This window comes from Barbus barbus (assembly GCF_936440315.1).
Source record: "Barbus barbus genome assembly, chromosome: 6".
In the NCBI taxonomy this organism is placed as follows: domain Eukaryota; kingdom Metazoa; phylum Chordata; class Actinopteri; order Cypriniformes; family Cyprinidae; genus Barbus; species Barbus barbus.
In genome coordinates this window covers 25001907-25022000 of record NC_136734.1, presented here as the reverse complement: position 1 = coordinate 25022000, position 20094 = coordinate 25001907, and the positions used below count along the sequence as shown (strand labels likewise).

Sequence of the window (20094 nt, the reverse complement as noted above, 5' to 3'; positions counted from 1 at the left end):
TGCTTAACAATGAGACTGAATTTAGAACAATATGCAAATGTGATTTTTATGTAGTTTTCCCTTCATTTTACAAATCAAAAGTCCTGCTGAAAAACAAAAATCATAGTGAGGGACAGGCCAAAAACCTTACCCTTACCAGCATAAATGCTATTTAAATTAATATTAAATTGACTTTTTTGATGTAATATTGCTGAAAATTTTAAAATTGCAAATTAATTTGTTGTTATATTAAATCTATGTTTGATTATTTCTTAGGCACCGATTTTGTAGAATACTATACACGATTACAGGTGTCATCTTAACTGATTCAATCATGTTAAAAACACATGCAATTGTTAAAACTGATGTAATGAATTAAATTATGAGGAAAATTTTCTTTTTATACAAGTTATCACCCGTTCGTACTAATTATGCTTCATGCGATGCTTTGGGTGAATTCCTTAACTAGGGCAAATGATGCAACCACACAAAACAACGCGAAATCAAATTCAGGTGTTATAAAGAGTTGTTAGCTCTGTATCAGTAACAGACACCTACAGAGATGCTGTAATTTTCACTTGAAGTTCACTAAGAATTTCAGACACTTTTTCACTCAAAGTTTCTACTCTTCTTTCACGAAGAGAAGAAATACGCATCGCTTGAGTTTGGACGCTGTGTGTTGCCGTACAGTGCACAGACCGTGTCAACATGGCGTCTTCAATGTCATTCTTTGGTTTAAGCCGAATTATCTCTCTTAACTCAGTCACAAAAACATTTGTGAATCCTGCCAGGTAAAAATCAGTCATTCAAATAATTGTTTTATGTCTGTATATATACTTGGGAAGAAATAATGCTCGGTTTGTTTGTTTACCTGTTTATAGTTACATTGTTAGCTGGTTAGCTAACTGATTTAGCCAAAGTGTCATTTATTAACTCTCTCTAAAAGATGCCCGTTTGACGCACAACAACAGATAATGTTGTCCCGCTTTTGAATTTAAACGTTTGTTACGCGTGTAACGTGTTTTATGTAATTTAAAACAGATAATTTTGAGAAATGACAGAATTAACAGAGAAATGAAACTGACAGTTAATTTATTAGTGATAAATATCGTTCTGAATTTTCTGAGCAGGTGTATTGGTTTATATTTTAAGATGTCAATGTGATGGTAACTGTCATATGTAGCGGTTTGTGTGAAGGTTAACTCATTGACCTTCTTTATGAACGAAAATACAATACTCTTCATTTTGTTACTGTAAAATGAATCTCGAACACACACACACACATATATATATATATATATATATATATATATATATATATATATATATAAAATGCACATGAAATAATGCTCATATTCCCTTGCAGATCCTTTTATTGACCAACTATGCGGTTTGCGCTTGTTGGAAATGGTGCTACTGTCTAGTCCCGATTAACTCAGTTCCAACTTTAGCTCTGACTTAAGCTTTTCTACTGTAACAATTCTAATATGAGTTTTTGATTTTAGACAAGATTGTTCTCATCGTAAATCATCTTTCTTCTGGCTGGATATCAGTTCAGGAGCCAGCAGGCATGGTGCTGACTCTAACTGATAGTATGTAACATAAAACAAATGAAATATAGTCAGAGGACGTAAGTTCTGCACAAGACAAGAATAACTGTGTTTTAATTATGCCTCCTTTCTACATTTGATTTTCGATCAGTAAAATGTCAAAATATTTCATATATATTTTGTATGCACATTGCTGAAATTCGTCAGGTGTTTACAGTACGTTAAAATACATACATACTCTGCTTTCATCCAGCATGTTCCTTTTTCTCTCTAATTTTGCAAATAATATAAAAAATATATTTTTAGCAATCATTAAATTTAGGTTCTAAACATAACTCTTTTGTACGGTGGCCGAGAGAGCTCAATGCTCTGCAACTTCAGAAAACACATGCAGATAGACAAAGCACCAGCAAATCAAGAAAACATATTCATCAGATTGACAGCAGGTGGTGCAAATGCTCACAACACAAATAAATAAATACACTGCAAATGCTCACAACACAACCAAATAAATTTTGTTTATATAAAATAAATGTTTATTTGTTTGGTTGTGTTGTGAGCATTTGCAGCGTGTGTGTTGTCAAATTGACAAGTTGTTTTCTTAATTTGCAGGCGTTTTTTTTTTTTTCTATTTGCAGTGCGTTTCTTTTTTTGGTTGTGTTGTGAGCATTTGCAGCGTGTGTGTTGTCAAATTGACGAAAGTTGTTTTATCTATTTGCAGCGGGTTGAGCTCTCTCGGCCACCGTACTTTTGGTTGCATAACACATTGGATCTTATTCATGAAACAAAAGCAGAGCTGATTTCGGTTTAAATAATTTTTTTAATTCTTCTGATGTTAATCATTGCATTCATTCAATGCACCAGTTTATATAGGAAAGTAATTCTAAACAATTAATGCAGAAGTTCACTCTGCTTGTGTTTTAATGAATATTCAATTTGACGGGGTGTGTGGTCTCCTGTCAAAGAGTCAGTAATTCCAATCCAAATTTGAAAGCAGCTTTACATTTCCTCACCTACCGGCCATGTGTCATTCACTTAAAATCGAAATTAGAGATCAGTGAGCGCTTCTGTTGCTAGCCATTCAGAAATATTGTTTATGACAGACCAGTTACTGTTTCATTTTAAAGGCTGTGACTATAGACTGGCAGGACGACACCAAGGGCTGTTTGTTTCTAACTGGCTTATAGAAGCCTGCCAGAAACTCAGCAGGCAGAATTAATGGGGGCCGAAGAGAGAGCTGTGTGGCTTCCTCTCTCCTGTCTCTTGACACACATCCCCCTCCTTCAAAACACTTTACTGTGCCGTTGTTTGTACCTAACTACAGGTTTTTTGTTTTTGTGTCTGCTTGCTATCTCTATTATTTTTTAAAATTCATCTTCCTGTTTTGCAGGTCAGTAAGCACGTCAGGATGGAGGCTGGCGGAACAACAGGGACAGGGATCCCAGCTCATCACTGTGGATGAGAAACTGGTATGAACATTGGCTGTGCTTTTCTTTGGGCAGTTTTTGAACTGTTTGTACTGGGTCACGATTCTTATATGCTTTTGTAATTATGTAAAAGTTAAAATTCTTCATCACTGGTATATTGGAAACCAAATATACATCTTTAAGTATATTTTATTATTCAGTTATTTTTAAGATTAATATAAATATTTTTTTATGAATGCTAGCATGCTTTATACAGTTCTCAACAATGTCCTTCGTAAAATCCATCTATACTGAAATGAAATCTAATCTTTTTTTTTTTTTCATGTCCTTGTGAGACAATAATGACCTTGTTTACCTATGAGACTTCAGACACTCAGCTGGCTTGAATGTGTGGGCCGGGTTTGGCAGAGTGAGGTGTTTGGGTGTACTCAGACTACCTCCGATTGTGTCTGAGTGGGCAAGTACACCCCGCCTGGCTGAGGGCTCTCATTTAATAGTAGGGGCCACTTTAAAGTAAAGCTGCAAAAGGGCCCCCAAAAAGAGGGGATTGAAAGAAAAAGGGGGGAAAAACAGTCTGACCGTAGCAGACTCGCAGGAAGACGGCGGCTGTTCTTTTATAATTGGCCACAGAGCTTTCATTGTTGTTCTCAGGCGAGCAGTGCCCATTGAGCAAGATATGTGGCAAGGACTAGGCCTACCTGTCTTATTCAAGACATTTTAGAGAGCCGCCTTATAGAAGATTTTCATATTTGTTGTAGATGTAGTGAAGTTTGAAGTAGTGGTAATGTAACTCTTACACAAGATTACAGGAAAAAACGATTTAACTTGTGAATATTTATGGCATGTAGATCATATGTAAAGTATATTGCTACAGTATTGTCTGAACAAGTTAGGGATATTTCTTCAGAACTGCTTTGAGAAGATGATGTACAGGTCCTCAGTGGTCTTGACGTCTCAGAATGTCTTGTAGAATTTATTTTGGGTCACCTGGATGTGTTGTTCTATTTGACCCTGAATAAATTCTACAAGACATTTCTTTGGATCTCTAATTTGCATGGCTTGGCCTGTAAATTACCACTGAAACATGGAGACGTGTTGACCAGGAAGAATGTGGAAGGATGAAAGCATCACAAAGAGCACTGAATTCAGCACAGACAATTTTAGTAAGTGTTTGGTTAAAAAAAAAAAAAAGCTTTCAGGTTTTGGTTATATCTCAAATACAAATTTGATGGTGCATTGTATGGCCACAAAATGGAGAGTGTTTGAGTAACTGCGTGCATGTATTATACTTGACTAAAATCAGCAATAAAATACATAAATTATAAATATAATTATTAATATTGGTTGTTGATTGATGAACAGAATAGACAGGTTTTTTTAGACAGTTTTTATTTGGCTGTTTCTTTTCTGTTTTTATGTACTTTTTCAAATTTGATACTTTGTTTTCTGTGGCTGAGGATTGGGTTGTTCAGTCATAATGGGTATTTAATAATTTTTGCCTAAACTGTGGTGTGGCATTCATTCCTTAAAGGGGTGGTTGACTTGTTTTTTTGTGTGTGTTTTTTTTCTATGCTTGATTGTGTTTATGGAGTGCAGTCAAGCATGTTCATGCTTCGTTTTAAAAAAAAAATTTCGTTCACCAAATTTACCTTTATTCCACACCTCTCTGTCCCTTCTCTGATAAACGCCCCAATTATTTCCTGGTTTTATGAAGCCCCTCCCTCAGAAATAAGCGATGGACTCTGATTGGTTAGCTGGTCCAGTGTGTTGTGATTGGCTAAACCGCCTCTAGTGCGCATCTGAACGTCCTGCCCCTCAGCTCAGTGGCATGTGCTCTGGTTGTGTTGTAAACAATCACGTCGTCTATATTGCTTATCAATTTGAGCTCGACGCAGAGGATTGAGCAGAACCTGTGCAAGCACGGCTTTAAATGGTATGTTTTTGTTTGTTTGTTGTTGGTTCATACTTTTAGATACGCTGTTATTTGTAAGTGTTACTACTTCTGTTAGCTTTTAATATACGGTTTTATCCTGATTAAAGCCTTAATACAGCACGGCAACCGCACATGCATCCATGTATAACGCTTCTCATAGCTATGTGAAAATAAGTGTATAATTGGAACAGTTTGTTGGAGCTGATCTGATGATCTGAATGAGAGCGAGAGACAGAGAGAGAGGGAGATAGAGATGCAGAGCAGGGCGACACGAGTAATAGTATTAAGAACTTGCTTTAAAACATATGATTTTCAAACTTGTCAATCTGTTAGAAGCCAGAATCACGATTCATATATGAATAGATTTTTACGTGCACCTCTAGTTTTCTCTTCTCTAAAGCAGCACAGCACGGCCTCGCCCTCTTTGCTGCGTGTTCTTGGGGGTGGGGTTTATCTGGGTCTGTGACGTATTTGGACCCGGGAAGTAAAGGCCCCGATATACTTCAAACAAAATCTAAGAACGAACAGATATGACGTCATTTAGAACAAAATCAGGCCGAAACGAAGTTCGTTTTGAGTTCGTTTCGGCAGTTCGAAACAGCTGACCAAAGTGAACTTTCTGGGGGAGTTTGTTTTGGCTACTAAACACCTTTTGAGCTACCATTGGTCCAATAACACAATCGGTGGGTGGCTTTGGGAATTCTGCCGCCTTTGATGTGCAATTAAAAAATAAAAAAATGTTTCGGTTCGTTTTCCATTCAACAAAGGTCAGGTAGGAGAACAACATCCCCCAAGTCACTAGCAACATAAATACACTGTGTCGAATAGATGAGCTGCCACAAATACAGTATATCCGCACCTGTACGATCACTTGTGGCAAGACTTTTAAAAAGCATTTAATTCCTAGAAAGCAATTGCAATGAAACTTGGTGTCGACAACCTGGAGTTATGCAAAAAGCAACGTAGAGAAACGTCAGATGCAAGTTTTCCAAAGCCATGAAAAGAATTAAATGAAAGAGTAAAGATATAATGTAGCAAGTACCAAATACGTTTCAAATAAATGTTACACCATGCTGCTGCTGCTGTTGTTGCTCTTTCAATGAGCGAATTTAAAAGGTATACAATAAATGAAATGCCAAAAGAACATACAATAATAAACCTTAGTTTTTATCAAATCGTGTCACCACATAAAATATAAAAACGTGTAAAAATTTATCCAGTTTAATAAAAGACCTAGATACACCATCATTGCATCGTTGTTGACGGGGACGTAAGCGTTGCGACAGTTGCCTCCAGCAGCATGGGGGTGTTGGAATGTTCGAAAATAGTATACCGTCGCTCAGTCTTTTCGAACTTCTTTTTGCCTCCAACCGAAGAATGAAAACGAACTTCATTTGAAGTATATCGGGGTCTTAACCCGTAGTCCCCTACCAGTCGTTTTTATAGGCATTAAACTGCCAGAATTTTACATTTACATTTATTCATTTAGCTGACGCTTTTATCCAAAGCGACTTACAATTGCTATATATGTCAGAAGTCGCACGCCTCTGGAGCAACTAGGGGTTAAGTGTCTTGCTCAGGGACACATTGGTGTCTCACAGTGGATTCGAACCTGGGTCTCTCACACCAAAGGCATGTGTCTTATCCACTGCGCCATCACCACCACCACCATTTTAAAAGACGATATCTCCGTTTGCATGGAACTTTCAGCATTGTAACTTTGCAGATATCGTTTATGCTCAAACAGCAACATTACACACTAACGTTAAAAGTGAAATCGCAATCAACCAGCCCTTTAAAGTATTGTATCCTGTGTAGTTTAGAGCTGTATTGAATATTATCAAAAGGCATTACTTTTTTTTTATGAATGATATGATTTCGATTGTCTGTCACAGCTTTGATTATTTTTTTTTATGGAGGTGCATAAATTGTTTTGAAACTAATTATTCTATGATTTCAAGTGCCCTAGAAAATGAATTTATAATAGCATTCTTTAATTATTTTTGAGCATATTATTTAGAAAAGGAGAGAAATAAAGAAAATCTCAAGCTCTATTGAAAGTGCTTGCAAATGTGCCACTTTGCAGTGCAGTCAAATGTGTGGCATTGCAAATGACGGTAATTAAGGTCCTGCGTGATTGTGGCGGAGTCTGGGCGCTTTCTCCCTCTGGTGCCTGCGCTGACTTGGTTTTGTTAGTAATTACAGTTTGATTAAGCATGCTGGGCCACGAGAAAGCCTGCATGGCTGGCCAGTGACACAGAGCTTCACACGGAATGTTTGAGCTGTGCACAAGCTCGTATAACCAGAGCTTTCTGAATGAACTGCAGGAGGACCTTATAGCTGTGTGTGAAACTCCTTTATGAGGTGCTTTTTGGTGCACTTTTTTTTTTTTTATTGTAAAAATAATGTCTCCTATTGTCATTTAAAAACAGACATTTATAAATGCTTTTGTATTTCCCTTGAAAGCAGAGCCAGTATGGCTCTGTGGTGCTATGAAACATTGCCTTGTTTGTTTGAGCATCCTGATCAGCCCAACACCACAACAGTGGCTCAGTCAATGGTGTGAGTTTAGCATGGAGTCTGTTTGGTGTCAGACGGGGGATAGTGTTCAGAAAACCTGTTTGATTGTCATTATTTTGCTATTTCGTTTGCTGCTCCTAGTAATGTAGAAATTGCACACAGTCATTTATTGAAAGTGCGTATATTTGCATGTATATTGAAATGTTTTTGCAAAACATCCTGCATACGAAAATAAATGCAAACAGCAGTGAAATTATTCCTAATTGCAAGCAAGAGGCATTCTGTCTAGCCAGAGCTGTAAATTGAATGAACATGTTGAAGTAGCTGTCAAACATGTTATCATTGTGCTGGTGAGCTCCAAGGTAGACTGAATTCAAGATCCAGCCGTGATTCTGTCCTCCTTCCCCTTCCCCCTCTTTCCCTTCAGCGTTCATCTCAAGTGTCTGTTTTGTCTAGTTGTCCCCTCATACCAGGTGCTTGTCGGAAAAAAAAAAAAAAAAAAAAAACCCGAGGCCGGCAAGTAGGTCAGAGGACATGGCTCTTTGAAGAGGATCTGACAAGAGGCTTTGTGTATTAGTTGCTAAATGGTATTTCATTTGCTTAACACTTGAGAAAGTAACCTTTAAAGTGCCTGACAGTACCTTTGTGTGGCAGAGGAAGGAGACTTGCACCGGCTGTATAGTGCACACTGTGTTCCTCACTTCATTTCCTCACACTCTGCTCTTCCAAATGGGCTCAATACATTTTTCCCTGCTCCTCATAGTCTAATAATATGAATACTAATGTAGCTGATTGAGCTCTAGTAATAATTATATTTGAGGTGAGACACATTTATTATTTTTTTTTTATATTTTAATAGTTGTAATTGGTGTTTCGTTTAGAAAGCTGGTAATTCATTACTTCCCATGATTCGTGACAGAAATAGATTTGTCTGAAGGGCTTTTTTTACTACTAGCAAACACCTTTGCGAATCCTCTGTGTTATTTGTCATGCTGTTAACTTGGGAAGTAATGTAGTTTGCCTAGAATTTGAATAGTTGACTCCATTTGAATGGTTGATAGTTTTTTAAAAATATTTTTATTTAAAAAAAAAAAAAAAATTGTAAGGAGAAAAAACAACTGTGTTTGTAAGTCTGTGTTTAATGGCTGGTTTCTGTTGTTTTGTACAATTGTAAATTGTTACTTTAATTATTGTCTACTTCTGTTCTAGAACAATAAAAAAGCAGAATCATCAACTTTGAAATATAATTCTAAGCAAAATAGCTAGAAGTGTACTAAAGTCTGTATTTTGTGACCTATATGTGTGGGAATTTAAGCAGAATATTTATCAAAGCCAAAATCTTGTTCATTTGACAAGATTAATTATCGAAACATGCTTGGAATTGTTATATTTTCTGTGGCTTATTACCTGTTATTAATTTTTTTTTATTAGAAGGAACTGTCTTTTCACCCCATTGGTCAACCAATTGCTGCGGGTGCTCTTGGGATCTGATCACCCATCCATTATCTCATCACTGACTGGTTTTCAGCTCGTTTAAAGTGTTATAATAACCAGTGGACAAAGCTACCCAGTGTTGTAAAGGCTAATTAAAAATTACAGTCATTTGGTAATTAATAAAACAAGCTTTTTTTTGTATGTTGACAAGTATCTAAATCATTATGGTAAATTGTTTCTTTCTATTTATTGGAATAAATTAGTTCATGCATGTTTTGGATAGTGCTGTCAAACGATTAATCGCGATTAATCGCATCCCAAATAATAGTTTTTGTTTAGATTAAATATGTACAGAAGTTCTAAGCGGCCATTCATTATTATAATTTTTTTCTTTCTTGTTTTCTTGTGATCACGACTTATTTTTCTCGTGATCTCAACAAAAGTTGTCTTCTCGTTATCACTACTTAATTTTCTCCTGATTTCAAAAATGGTTCTTTTAACAATGATTGTTTTATTTTTAAAACCCAATGCATCGTGTGTCTACTGTTGCTATAGTAACGAACGCAACCTTGACGGGGACATTCTAAAATACTTAACCTCGCTTAATGCGTTAATTGAGAATGACTGCACTGTATTTTATGTATAATAATTTTTATTTCTAACTGTTCTAAATTCATTTTAAATCAATTTTTAAATAATTTTAAACATTTTTAAATTTCTGGTTTTATTGTTGTGATTTTTTTATGATTATTTTACTTCCTTTTATGTAAAGCACTTTGAATTACCATTGTGTATGAAATGTGTTACATAAACTTGCCTTGCCTTGTTTTTAAAAGACAAAACTCAGTATATACTAGGGCTGTAGCTATCGAATATTTTAATAATCAAGTATTCTACCGAAAATTCCATCGATTAATCGAGTAATCGGATAAGAAGTACTTTTTCTTTACTAAAGAGCAATACTAAATATACAAGAGAAAATAAGACAGGTCTCTTTAAATGAACAAGTCATTTGTTTCCTTTTTAGAAAAATTTACATTTTTATTGCTGAAATTGCATATATTAATAACTGTGAAAACTAAACCCATTTAGTGCATTTAATTGCCATATTACATTCAAAATACAAATATATGAAAATCTATTTCAAATTACCTTAAAAAAAGATAAACAGTACAGCCTAAAACTTGACAAAAATCTAAATAATAGTAATGAAAAAATAATAATAAAACCTAAACAATGTGCAACTTAACTTTTCAAGTTTCAGTCTAACTACTGCTCAGGCATGACATAAGCCTTTACTCTATTCTTAGAAGGCCTTGTGGCTTTTGTAAGAGGCAAAAATTAGTGGACAGGAAGCTAACGTGGAACAAAAGAGTCCATACACATAAAATTTCTTACCACATTTTTAAGCAACATGAATTTAAAATTATTTGGAGAATAAACCCTCTTAAATGTCTCTCTGCATACTGGTGTGTGTGTGTGTGTGTGTGTGATCCTTTAAAGGAGCATGCAGTTGCAAACACAATGCTTAGTATGCAGTTACAGTAAATGGTAGGGATGCACCGAAATTAAATTTCTGGGCCGAAACGGAGAATTCTGGATGTGCTTGGTCGAAAACTGAAACCGATAATGCTTTGTAATAATTATTTATTTTATTAAATAATATAAAGTAATTTTGTAAGACTTTTTAATTTAACTCAATTTTAATGACACGGAATTTAAAAAACACAAGCCAATAAAATAACCAAAATTTAATTTAAAGAAAATTGGAAAGAAAATATTAATATATAAATATTAAATATCAATGTATTATTTTTATTCAGTTATATGCGACAGAATCAGACATAACTGTTGTTGTTGTTGTTTTTGACTAATTATCCAAATAATGTATAGTCCTGCAAACGGTTTTTCCTTTCTCAAAATTCGGCGGAGGTGGTACCATCCTGATCATGAGCACACAATGTACCTACCATCAACTGGCTGAAACAAATACTTTTTAAACACAACATATTTTAGGTGTTATAATATTTATAGCTATGATTAAAGAAAATGACAATTATAAAGTTATGTTTTATTTTCTCTCACCTAATGTTATTTATTCTTAAAATAGCCTTATGAAATGTTTTCTTTTTCCTCAGAAATTCTGTGTTGTGTATCTGGTTCTCAAATGAAGACTTTTTGGCAAACAAAGGGGATTTACTATTAAAATTAAAACATGGAAGAAATGTTGTGTGATCATTCCTTAAAAAATAAAGTTTTCATAATTTTAGTAATGGTAGTATGTACATTCTGCTGAACAAATATATTTCTGCTACAATGTCTTCAAATTAAACCGGACTTTTATTTTGACGTGTTGCCGTGAATGCCTTTACATTTCTGTGTATATGATATGAGGCTAGTTTTACTCAAATGAAACGGTGAAACGCTCATGAAGAGACTCTCAGAGCAGTTCTTGAGATGTTGTTCGTGTGTTTATATCCTCATTGAGACGTCACACACACTTCAGTATAGCCTGTGTGTGTGTGTGTGTGTGTGTGTGTGTGGTAAAGGAAAACGCGCGTCTCTGCCATTCATTCATACAGAGATATGATCGCGTAATATGAGTTAATGCTCATCAGATCGCGTAAATCAGTGGGAAATGAATAGAAATGATGATTCTGCGTAAAGAAATATCAAGTAAACATGTATAAAAATATAAAAACCCTGGCAAAGCTATTATTATCAGCGCATGTGAGCAGAGCGTAGCGGAAGCAGCAGATCAGTGAAGGAGATTTAACCAGGGTTGCCCAGTAACGTTACAGCTGTACTACAGCCAGAGCTGGGTAGTAACTGACTACATGTAATCTGGATTACGTAATCGGATTCCAAAAATTAAGTACTTGTAATCAGAGTAAATTACATTTAAAAATACTCGTAATCAGACTACAGTTACTTTTTTATGGATTACATGATTACATATTATTCACACAATAGCAATAAATTATTCATAAATCACTGATTCCCCCTAATTTCTCTTTTTCATCTTTTAAATTTTCCTTTCTAAAATAGTCTACCGAATATATACTTATTATATATGTATAAATAGTCCAGTCTTGTGAACATTCACATAAAGATCAGTCATTAGTCAGGTGGTGACAGCATTTGACCACTGGATTTACAAAAATCATTTCAGGTTTAAGAAGGGTTTCAACATTGCATCAACTACTGATGAACACATTCATTTTTATTTGAATTATTACTCTGTAGGTTTTTTAACCATGTATTATTAATTATAACTAATTAAAATGCACATATTCACATTATTTCTTAGATACATGTAATGCAGGTATTCCAAAACTTTTTGTCATCTAAACCTTATTCACCGAATATATTTGCTTTAAGTACCCCTGAGATTTTAAAATAAATATTTCAATAATTATCACATTTGCATGTTCACGGTTTCTTTGATGTTGATTAATGATCACATGGCATGCAGGTAAATAAAAATATTTAATCTTTTTTAGTAAGTGTTTTATTTAAAACAAAGATAGAAACACAAAGACTCTTCATTCCTATACTTATGAATGGGAGAAACTGCAACACACAATATGGAGGAATAGTCCCACCTTCGAAATGAAAGAGTCAAATTTCCCATAGGAACCTGACTAGACCTGCCAATGCATATGCACAGTATAAGCAGGTTATGATTCAGCATGCACATTGCCTGGTCTAGCCTGAAAAATAAGCTTTTTAAACGCTATTTGAGTATAAGAAACAACATTCATGGGGCAATTAATTTCAGATTTTTGTTGCTGATTTGATATAATGTGAGTTCAGCGAGCAGTTTTTGAGATTTCAGGATTCCCCTGTTCATTAAGATTGTCTTGTATGAGCTGACTGGAGGCGTTGCAAATATGGCCGCCAAGTGAAGAGACTTTCCTCGAAAGGGAGTTCAAAAAAAAAAAAAAAAAAAAAAAAAAGGGAGTTTGTTTTAAAATGATTTATTTTAATTAAATTTTTTTATGATTTAATTAATTGTCAGCTTTTCATTAAACTCACAACCCACCTGCAGTTCCTTTACGAACCCTAGTTTGGGAAACTGTAATATAATGTTTAATGCACTTGAAATTACAATGAATGGAACAAGTTTTCTTACTCTTTGCATTTTTTACATCATTATGGTACAAGATAATGCTATTTAAATCAATGTGATAAACGAGTTAAATCAAAAGTAATCTCAAAGTAATCTGATTATATTACCTAAAATGTGTAATGTAACAGATTACGTTACTGACTACAATTTTTGTTATGTAATCTGGAATCAGTAACGGATTACAATTTGTAAGTAATCTACCCAGCTCTGACTACAGCATGTCAGCACAGTAGCGCTACTGCAAGCAGGAACAAGTATACTACATAGAAATTTCTTGTCGGCGCACGTTATTTGAGCGGACTTAGCTTTTCCGGTGAGCATGAGCGTTAAATGAGCAGAATACACATTCATAGAGCGGAATATTGAATGGAGCATCACACGGTGCAGTGATGACGGCTGGAGGAGAGTGAAACCTGAACACTGATTTGTAATGTAGAACAACGGTGCGGTGCGCCATATATTTTTGGCGGCCGAAAATTCAGTGGATTCCTAGTAAATGGACTAAACGATTCTTCGAAGCACATAATTTGCCTCGATTATTTTTTGTTGTATGTAGGCTACTATATTTCTAAATATCCTATTGCTACACTTAATGGCAATATTGCACTGGTCTGTTGGACTTGGTTGAACAAAAATAAACAATATTTTGTTGCTTAAGCTTATGTATTCAGTCATTATTCAATGTTATACTAAAAATCCATATGAAAAAACTTACTTCTCACTGTTCTCAGGTCAAATATTTATATGCGATTAAAATGCGATTAATTTCGATTAATTAATTACAAAGCCTCTAATTAATTAGATTATTTTTTTTAATCGAGTCCCGGCCCTAATATTTATATTCATATAATTTATATAATTATATTTAATATATAAACATAACATATTTTTTCAGATATGTATACATGCATATGTGTGGGTATTTATATATACATAAATATACACAGCACACGCATTGTTAACAAATCTTTTATTTTGGATGTGATTAATCGCGATTAATCGTTTGACACCACTAGTTTTGGAGTAGTTTTTCAGTGAGAGTATACGTTGCTTATGCATTACAAAATAGGGTGGATGCCTAGATAGACAGGACTAATGTTGAAGTGTGTTGTTTCTGCCCCACATTTAAAAACAACTGTTTCCATGCTGCTTTCTCTTCATCTGCCCCTTCCATCCTATTCTGCTATTGAAGGATTTTTTATTTTTTTTTGGCTGGAAGACAGTTCTGTCTAAACACTGAAGAAGCTTTGTAATGTCAGCTGATCCACAAAGATCATTTTCACCTCATTCTGGTTTGGAGAGTGAATCCACATTAGATGTTTATGTTACTAGCCTGCCTCTGTTTATCACATGGATCATCTCTCATTGGTCACAAATGTTTTTTTTACCCAGAAAGTGCATTTGCATGCATGTGGACACACCAACCTGTAATGTCTTTTGAAGTCATCTTTATAGTTCTCAAAGTCTCTGAGCAGATTCTGTCATTGATTATTTCTGCTCTTGTTTTCTCTCTATTTTTCCCTTTGTTAATCATCATGCGAATTCAACTAAAGTGATTCTGAAGGGGTAGTACTGGAGCAGTGATGGAGTAGTAGTATTATTCCATTTGCTGAAATTAAAACTGGATTTATATACATGTATGGACACTACAGCCTTCAGAAGTCCTTGAGAGTTTTCACCTGTAACCTAACTTTTCCATCCACATTTTTATGTATTATTGTCTGTCTGAGATTAAAACAAGCCAGCAGGCCACACATGTACACTACGAGTCATTGTTGTTTTTCCCTGTCTAATCAGAAACGGCAGATAGATGCCATCAGAGAGTGTATGAATCTGCTGTTGAATGTGTGTTGTGACACAGATCTGTAGTCCACGTCTGAATTTCAGAGTGTTTGTGTGAAACGGTCAAGAAACCTCTTCTGAAAGGTCACTTCAAAAATGAAAAATGGCCATTTTATTCATTTAATGTTTGCACAAGCACAATTTAAGATTGATTTGCATTCAGAACTCACCAAGCGGCAAAAAAAATTCTTGTAGTTCTGCTCACGCGGCAAATTCTTACTTGTTTACACTTTGGTATTGGTCTTGTCGGCCACACTTGGCTCTACCAAGCTGCACGCAGGGCTCATTCAAGCAGTCGGCCCCACAGTCTGCCGCTCTGAAAAGGCTCCCATGCTCTTTATTCACCGAGGAGCCAGAGGTGTCAGAAATATAGACACGCTTTCACGTGACGGAGACTTTGCCAGTCTTTTCTCCCTCGCTCTTAAGCCTGGCATTCTGTCTGCACATACAGGTATTGAAGGGCTCTGTGAATAGTGTCAAACTTCATAGTTCTCATTTTGCTTCCTGTACATGCATGGAGAAAAGTGCAGTGTTTTCCTTTGTGATCCCTCTCTGGCCTTTTTTTTTTTCTTTTTTTCTTGAAGCACCATATTTAAGGCACAGTCGCTCACTTTGTCTATGGGCCATTGTGCATTCGTCTGTTGCGTAGATCACCCTCGTAGTTTTTGTTATCCTAATGTATGCAGGCAAGACTAAGTCTAGACTGCTTTGTTATTTTTTTTTTCTTTTTTCTCTTTTTAATTTTTTTACCCCTCTTATTTAGCAGGACAATGGCAAGATTTTTTTCAGTAAAATATTTTAAGATCATAATCGGCCTGAAGGAAGGGTAGATAAGGAACAACTAATTATGTAATATTATTTATTAATAATGATAATATTTTTCTTCATCAGTTCTCATCCAGAATTGTATGTGTGTTCATCAGACATTGAAATTAAGTCTCCCATGTCTGTATAGACTAATTGTCATTCTGCTCAGCAGCATCTTTGAACGAGACCCCTTTGCGCTGAACATTTTCAACAAAAAGATTCATTTTCATGTTGAGATTTTCCATTTAAATGTTCAAGCCAACTGAATTTGATACTAAGGTTAGATGCACATCATGGAAAGTTCTGACATTTTGCTTAATCTTTGTCACAAAGTTATTGGTGTGGATCAGAGCTAGCGATTAAAGTCATCTTTGACAGTTTTTCAAGTCTTGCTCATTACGAAGTCTAACATCTTTTTTTCCCTCATTCACTAAAGTCTTCCCGTTAAAACAGAGCGTATGGTACTGTATGTTCTTCCCTGCCTGCTCGAGAGTCACGTGAAGACTTTGTGTAAGTCAGAGTGCTTGGCAGCCTTTTGTTCGCAGTTCATGCTAAAGAACCTCTTTTATATGAATCAAGTGGCAGATGACAGACAATGATGAAAATTTGATTCTTTGAAGTTGTAATGGCCATTGAAATGTGTGAAGTTCCTGCATTGAAAAGGGAGCTGCTTGTAGGATTCACAACCTTGGGTGGCTGCTTGCTGGGAGGTTTGTCTGTGTGTTGTTGCCGACTTCCCATTGCTGCTCGCTAATTCCCAAAGGAATTGGGTTCTCTTTGCCTTTCAGCAGCCTCCTTCAGCTCAGCAGCACCACACTGGTGTCTGGGACCGTGCAGCATGTTACACACACATTTTTCAGATAACCTTCTTAAAACGGTCTTCTCTTGTTCGTTTTATACAAAAAACCATGAGCAGCAGTATTATTTGTGACCCTGGACCACAAAACCGTCATAAGGGTCAATTTTTCGAAATTGAGATTTATACATCATCTGAAACTGAATAAATAAACTTTCCATTGATGTATAGTTTGTTATGATAGGACAATATTTGGCCGAGATACAACTATTTGAAAATCTGGAATCTGAGGGTGCAAAAAAATAAAAATATTGATAAAATCACCTTTAAAGTTGTCCAAATGAAGTTCTTGGCAATGCATAAAAAATAAATAAATAAAAAGTTCTGTTATATTTACAGTAGGAAATTTTAAAAATATCTGAACATATGGAACATGATCTTTACTTAATGTCCTAATGATTTTTGGCATTAAAAAAAATCTATAATTTTGACCCATACAGTGTATTTTTGGCTATTTCTACAAATATACCCCAGCAACTTAAGACTGGTTTTGTGCTCCAGGGTCACGTTTGTGCTCTGGGTATTTGTTTTGTTGGTATCGGTACAGATATCCTGACTAAATTGTAGATCACAAGATTTTGATTTGATTTGATTCCATATTTATTCTGATTTGTTTTGGTATGTTTGTTATATTAAAAGCACCAGCTTATAAGAGTCATTCGTCGTGACTCAGACTACAGTGGTTACGTTGTTTATTCTCTTTTGGGGGGCCATGGCATTACGTATTCATTGAAATGCACTTTAGAAACACTGACACATGGAACTAACTTGATACGTAAACACAAATATTCATTTTGAAACTGTGCAGTTGAGTGAACTCAGTTCAATGGTATATACAAGACGAAAGCACGGTATAAATATATTTGCACGCCAACAAAATAGATTTAAAGTAGAAGATTGATCTTTGTATATTATCAGTTTCGATCAGATGGCAGTTAAGTGCACCATAAAAAAAATATCCTTTGGTTTGCCAGGACCTTATGACTAAAAAAAAAATTGGTGATATGGTGATTGTTATTGGTGACAGTTATTTAGATAAAATATAATCAAATGTGATGTCATGCAAGGACATCTGGGAATGCCTGTTTGTCATTGTAAACTACTCAATTCATAGTTTTTATTTGCAAAAACAAATTTCACTATATTTTAAGGTAAAATGGCATATAATATAATTGTTTAATGTGTTAAACAATTTAAATTTTTTGTTTACCCTATATGGTAAATTAAGTATTTTTACAGTATTTTTCTGTAATTCCTTTTTTGTAAACAGTTTGGTAAATTGATTTTTTTTTCTTTCCAGCCCTTGTATTGATTGGTTTGAACAACTTAGTTTAAATACATTGGGCACGACTCTGGAATCATATCGTTGCCAGTGGAAAAATTAAATCCAGCAATGAAGACAGACTGATGCCCTGAATTATTCACCTGCTCAGCCAACACGTTAAGTTTAATGTACTATTCACTTCAAGTTTGCAGAGTTCTTTTGACCTTCACACCTGAAAGCCCAGGTTTCTGACCTGCAGTGAGGATCACAGTAGACTGTCTCGATGCATTTTGAGAGTGTGAGAAATTAGCTTGTCTAGACAAGTGCTCGTCTGCATTCAAAAAAGGAAGTATTTGGGCTTTTATGCCCTTTTGGAGAACAGCAAAGCTTTTTTTATGAGAGCACGAATGTGAGTCTTATTTTTGGCAAACCACACATTAATGCTTGGGTTTTGATGAAAAAAATTTGCCTTATGCACTCATAGTTTACCAGTTCTTCTTTTGTCTCCCTCATTTTGCCAGGACATCACAACTTTGACTGGCGTTCCTGAGGAGCATATTAAGACCCGCAAGGTCCGTATCTTTGTGCCCGCCCGCAATGCCATGCAGTCTGGCGTCAAAAATACCAAAAAGTGGAAGATTGATTTTGACACCAGGGAACGCTGGGAAAACCCACTGATGGGCTGGGCCTCCACGTGAGTGGACATCATAGTAATCATGGTTTTTGAACTGCCAAAAAAGAAATCCAGTGTCTGAAGTGATTTTATTTATTTATTTATTTTTAATCCCAATCCAGGGCAGACCCCCTGTCCAACATGGTGCTTATGTTCAGCACTAAGGAGGATGCTATAGCTTTCGCAGAGAAGAACGGTAATCCATTTAAACATTTTTCCACTATCGTGACCATATTTTTTAAACACTACAATCATCCCATCAGAATCGCATCCAAAAATGTCCCTTGAGGGAGCTGATGCTCCGCTTTGAAAAGGAGCTCTGTTTGTGTTTGTGGTATAAAGATTCACATTTATCCTCACCCTGTCTTCTCCGCCCTGGTGTTTACACTGCACATCAACAGCAGTGAACATCTCCCAAATCCAGCCTCTAAGATATACTTGGCTGACCGTGCTCTGGGCCTGTTTATTTTTACAGGTTGGAGTTATGATATAGCAGAAAAGAGGGTCCCAAAGCCGAGAGTGAAGTCATATGGAGCAAACTTTTCCTGGGACAAAAGGACTAGAAGATCGACCAAGTAGACATCCCATTTCTGCCTGTCTGTGTTATCTTTAACAGACCTGTAAAAATAATATACTCTATGTATCTAATAAACGGTCTTTACAACTCTGAGTTTTACTGTGCTTCCTTTTCCCGAATCTGGATGTTACTTCACTCAGAATCATTGGAATGACACCATATCTGTGCTGGTGTGAGTATTTAGCAGTTATTTTTACTGAAGTAGCTGCTGTTGTTTGCGCTAGCTGTGTGCTTTGAAATGCCATCTCTCTGTTTCCTCAGAAAATAATTAATCTTGTCAGGTGGTTCGTTTTTCCACCCTCCAAACGCTCTTGAAGACAGTTTAGTGTTAATGTTTCTGAAACGGGAGGATGAGGTAAATGTCAAGCTTCAAAGACTGAACACGGCTAGATATGTTTACTCTCATGCTCCTCCAGGAATGAGCCCAGATGAGTAAAACACCTGCCTGCTTCAAATGACGTTCAATTGAAAAAGCAGTGACCGTTTTACTGTCATCTCTGCTAGCACATTAGAACAGTCTGGTACTACACTTTCCATGTTCATTTTACATCACATTACAGATCTGCATTGCCTGGAGTCATTAAAATATGGTTCATGTTTTAAGTCTTCAAAGTCAGAATGAGTCATTGATGTGACAGAGTTTACCTAATTGATCTGGATATGACACCATCGCCTTATAAAAAAAAAAAAAAAAAAAGGATTTTATACATTTAAGAAACTGAGAACAGAGCAAAGCCGCATCAAAGCTTTGCATAATAGGAAAGAGCAATGTTTGGGGTCCGGAAGCATTACAGGGGCTCAGTGATACGATGTGAATTTTGTGATTGTGTGAGGTCAGACTAGAGCCTTTCAGCCAAAATGCAGTGCAATTTCAGCTTTATCAGATGTAGATAAAGTAGGATTGTGCGTGATTGGTTTTTGTCATGAGGAAAATAGAGCCAGGTTGTCTGTTAAAACAAGCTTTGTACAAAGTTTAACAATTGATTGCTCTGAGATAGAAGCCTAAACTCAAAGATGTCAATATGGTAATATTTGGCTTAATTTAGTTCAATTTATATTTGTTCTAGTTGAATTGTGGGGAAAAAATATGTGGGTTTTCT

The 20094-nt window shown here is 35.6% G+C and overlaps 1 protein-coding gene across 1 annotated transcript; it reads left to right on the top strand.

The window, feature by feature from the left end:
• Positions 1–464: 464 nt before the first annotated feature.
• On the top strand, positions 465–19666 carry LOC306870715 (NADH dehydrogenase [ubiquinone] iron-sulfur protein 4, mitochondrial-like). The gene is made up of 5 exons (XM_079418144.1): positions 465–770; positions 2920–2998; positions 18266–18438; positions 18540–18613; positions 18893–19666. The coding sequence occupies exons 1-5, from the start codon at positions 688–690 to the stop codon at positions 18994–18996; spliced, it is 513 nt and encodes a 170-aa protein (XP_079274270.1). The 5' UTR covers positions 465–687; the 3' UTR covers positions 18997–19666.
• Positions 19667–20094: the final 428 nt, after the last annotated feature.

Coding starts and splice junctions, on each gene's coding strand:
- LOC306870715 (XM_079418144.1), top strand. CDS start 688: ATGGCGTCTTCAATGTCATTCTTTGGTTTAAGCCGAATTATCTCTCTT. Junction 771..2,919: donor ACATTTGTGAATCCTGCCAG/GTAAAAATCAGT, acceptor CCTGTTTTGCAG/GTCAGTAAGCACGTCAGGAT. Junction 2,999..18,265: donor TCACTGTGGATGAGAAACTG/GTATGAACATTG, acceptor TCATTTTGCCAG/GACATCACAACTTTGACTGG.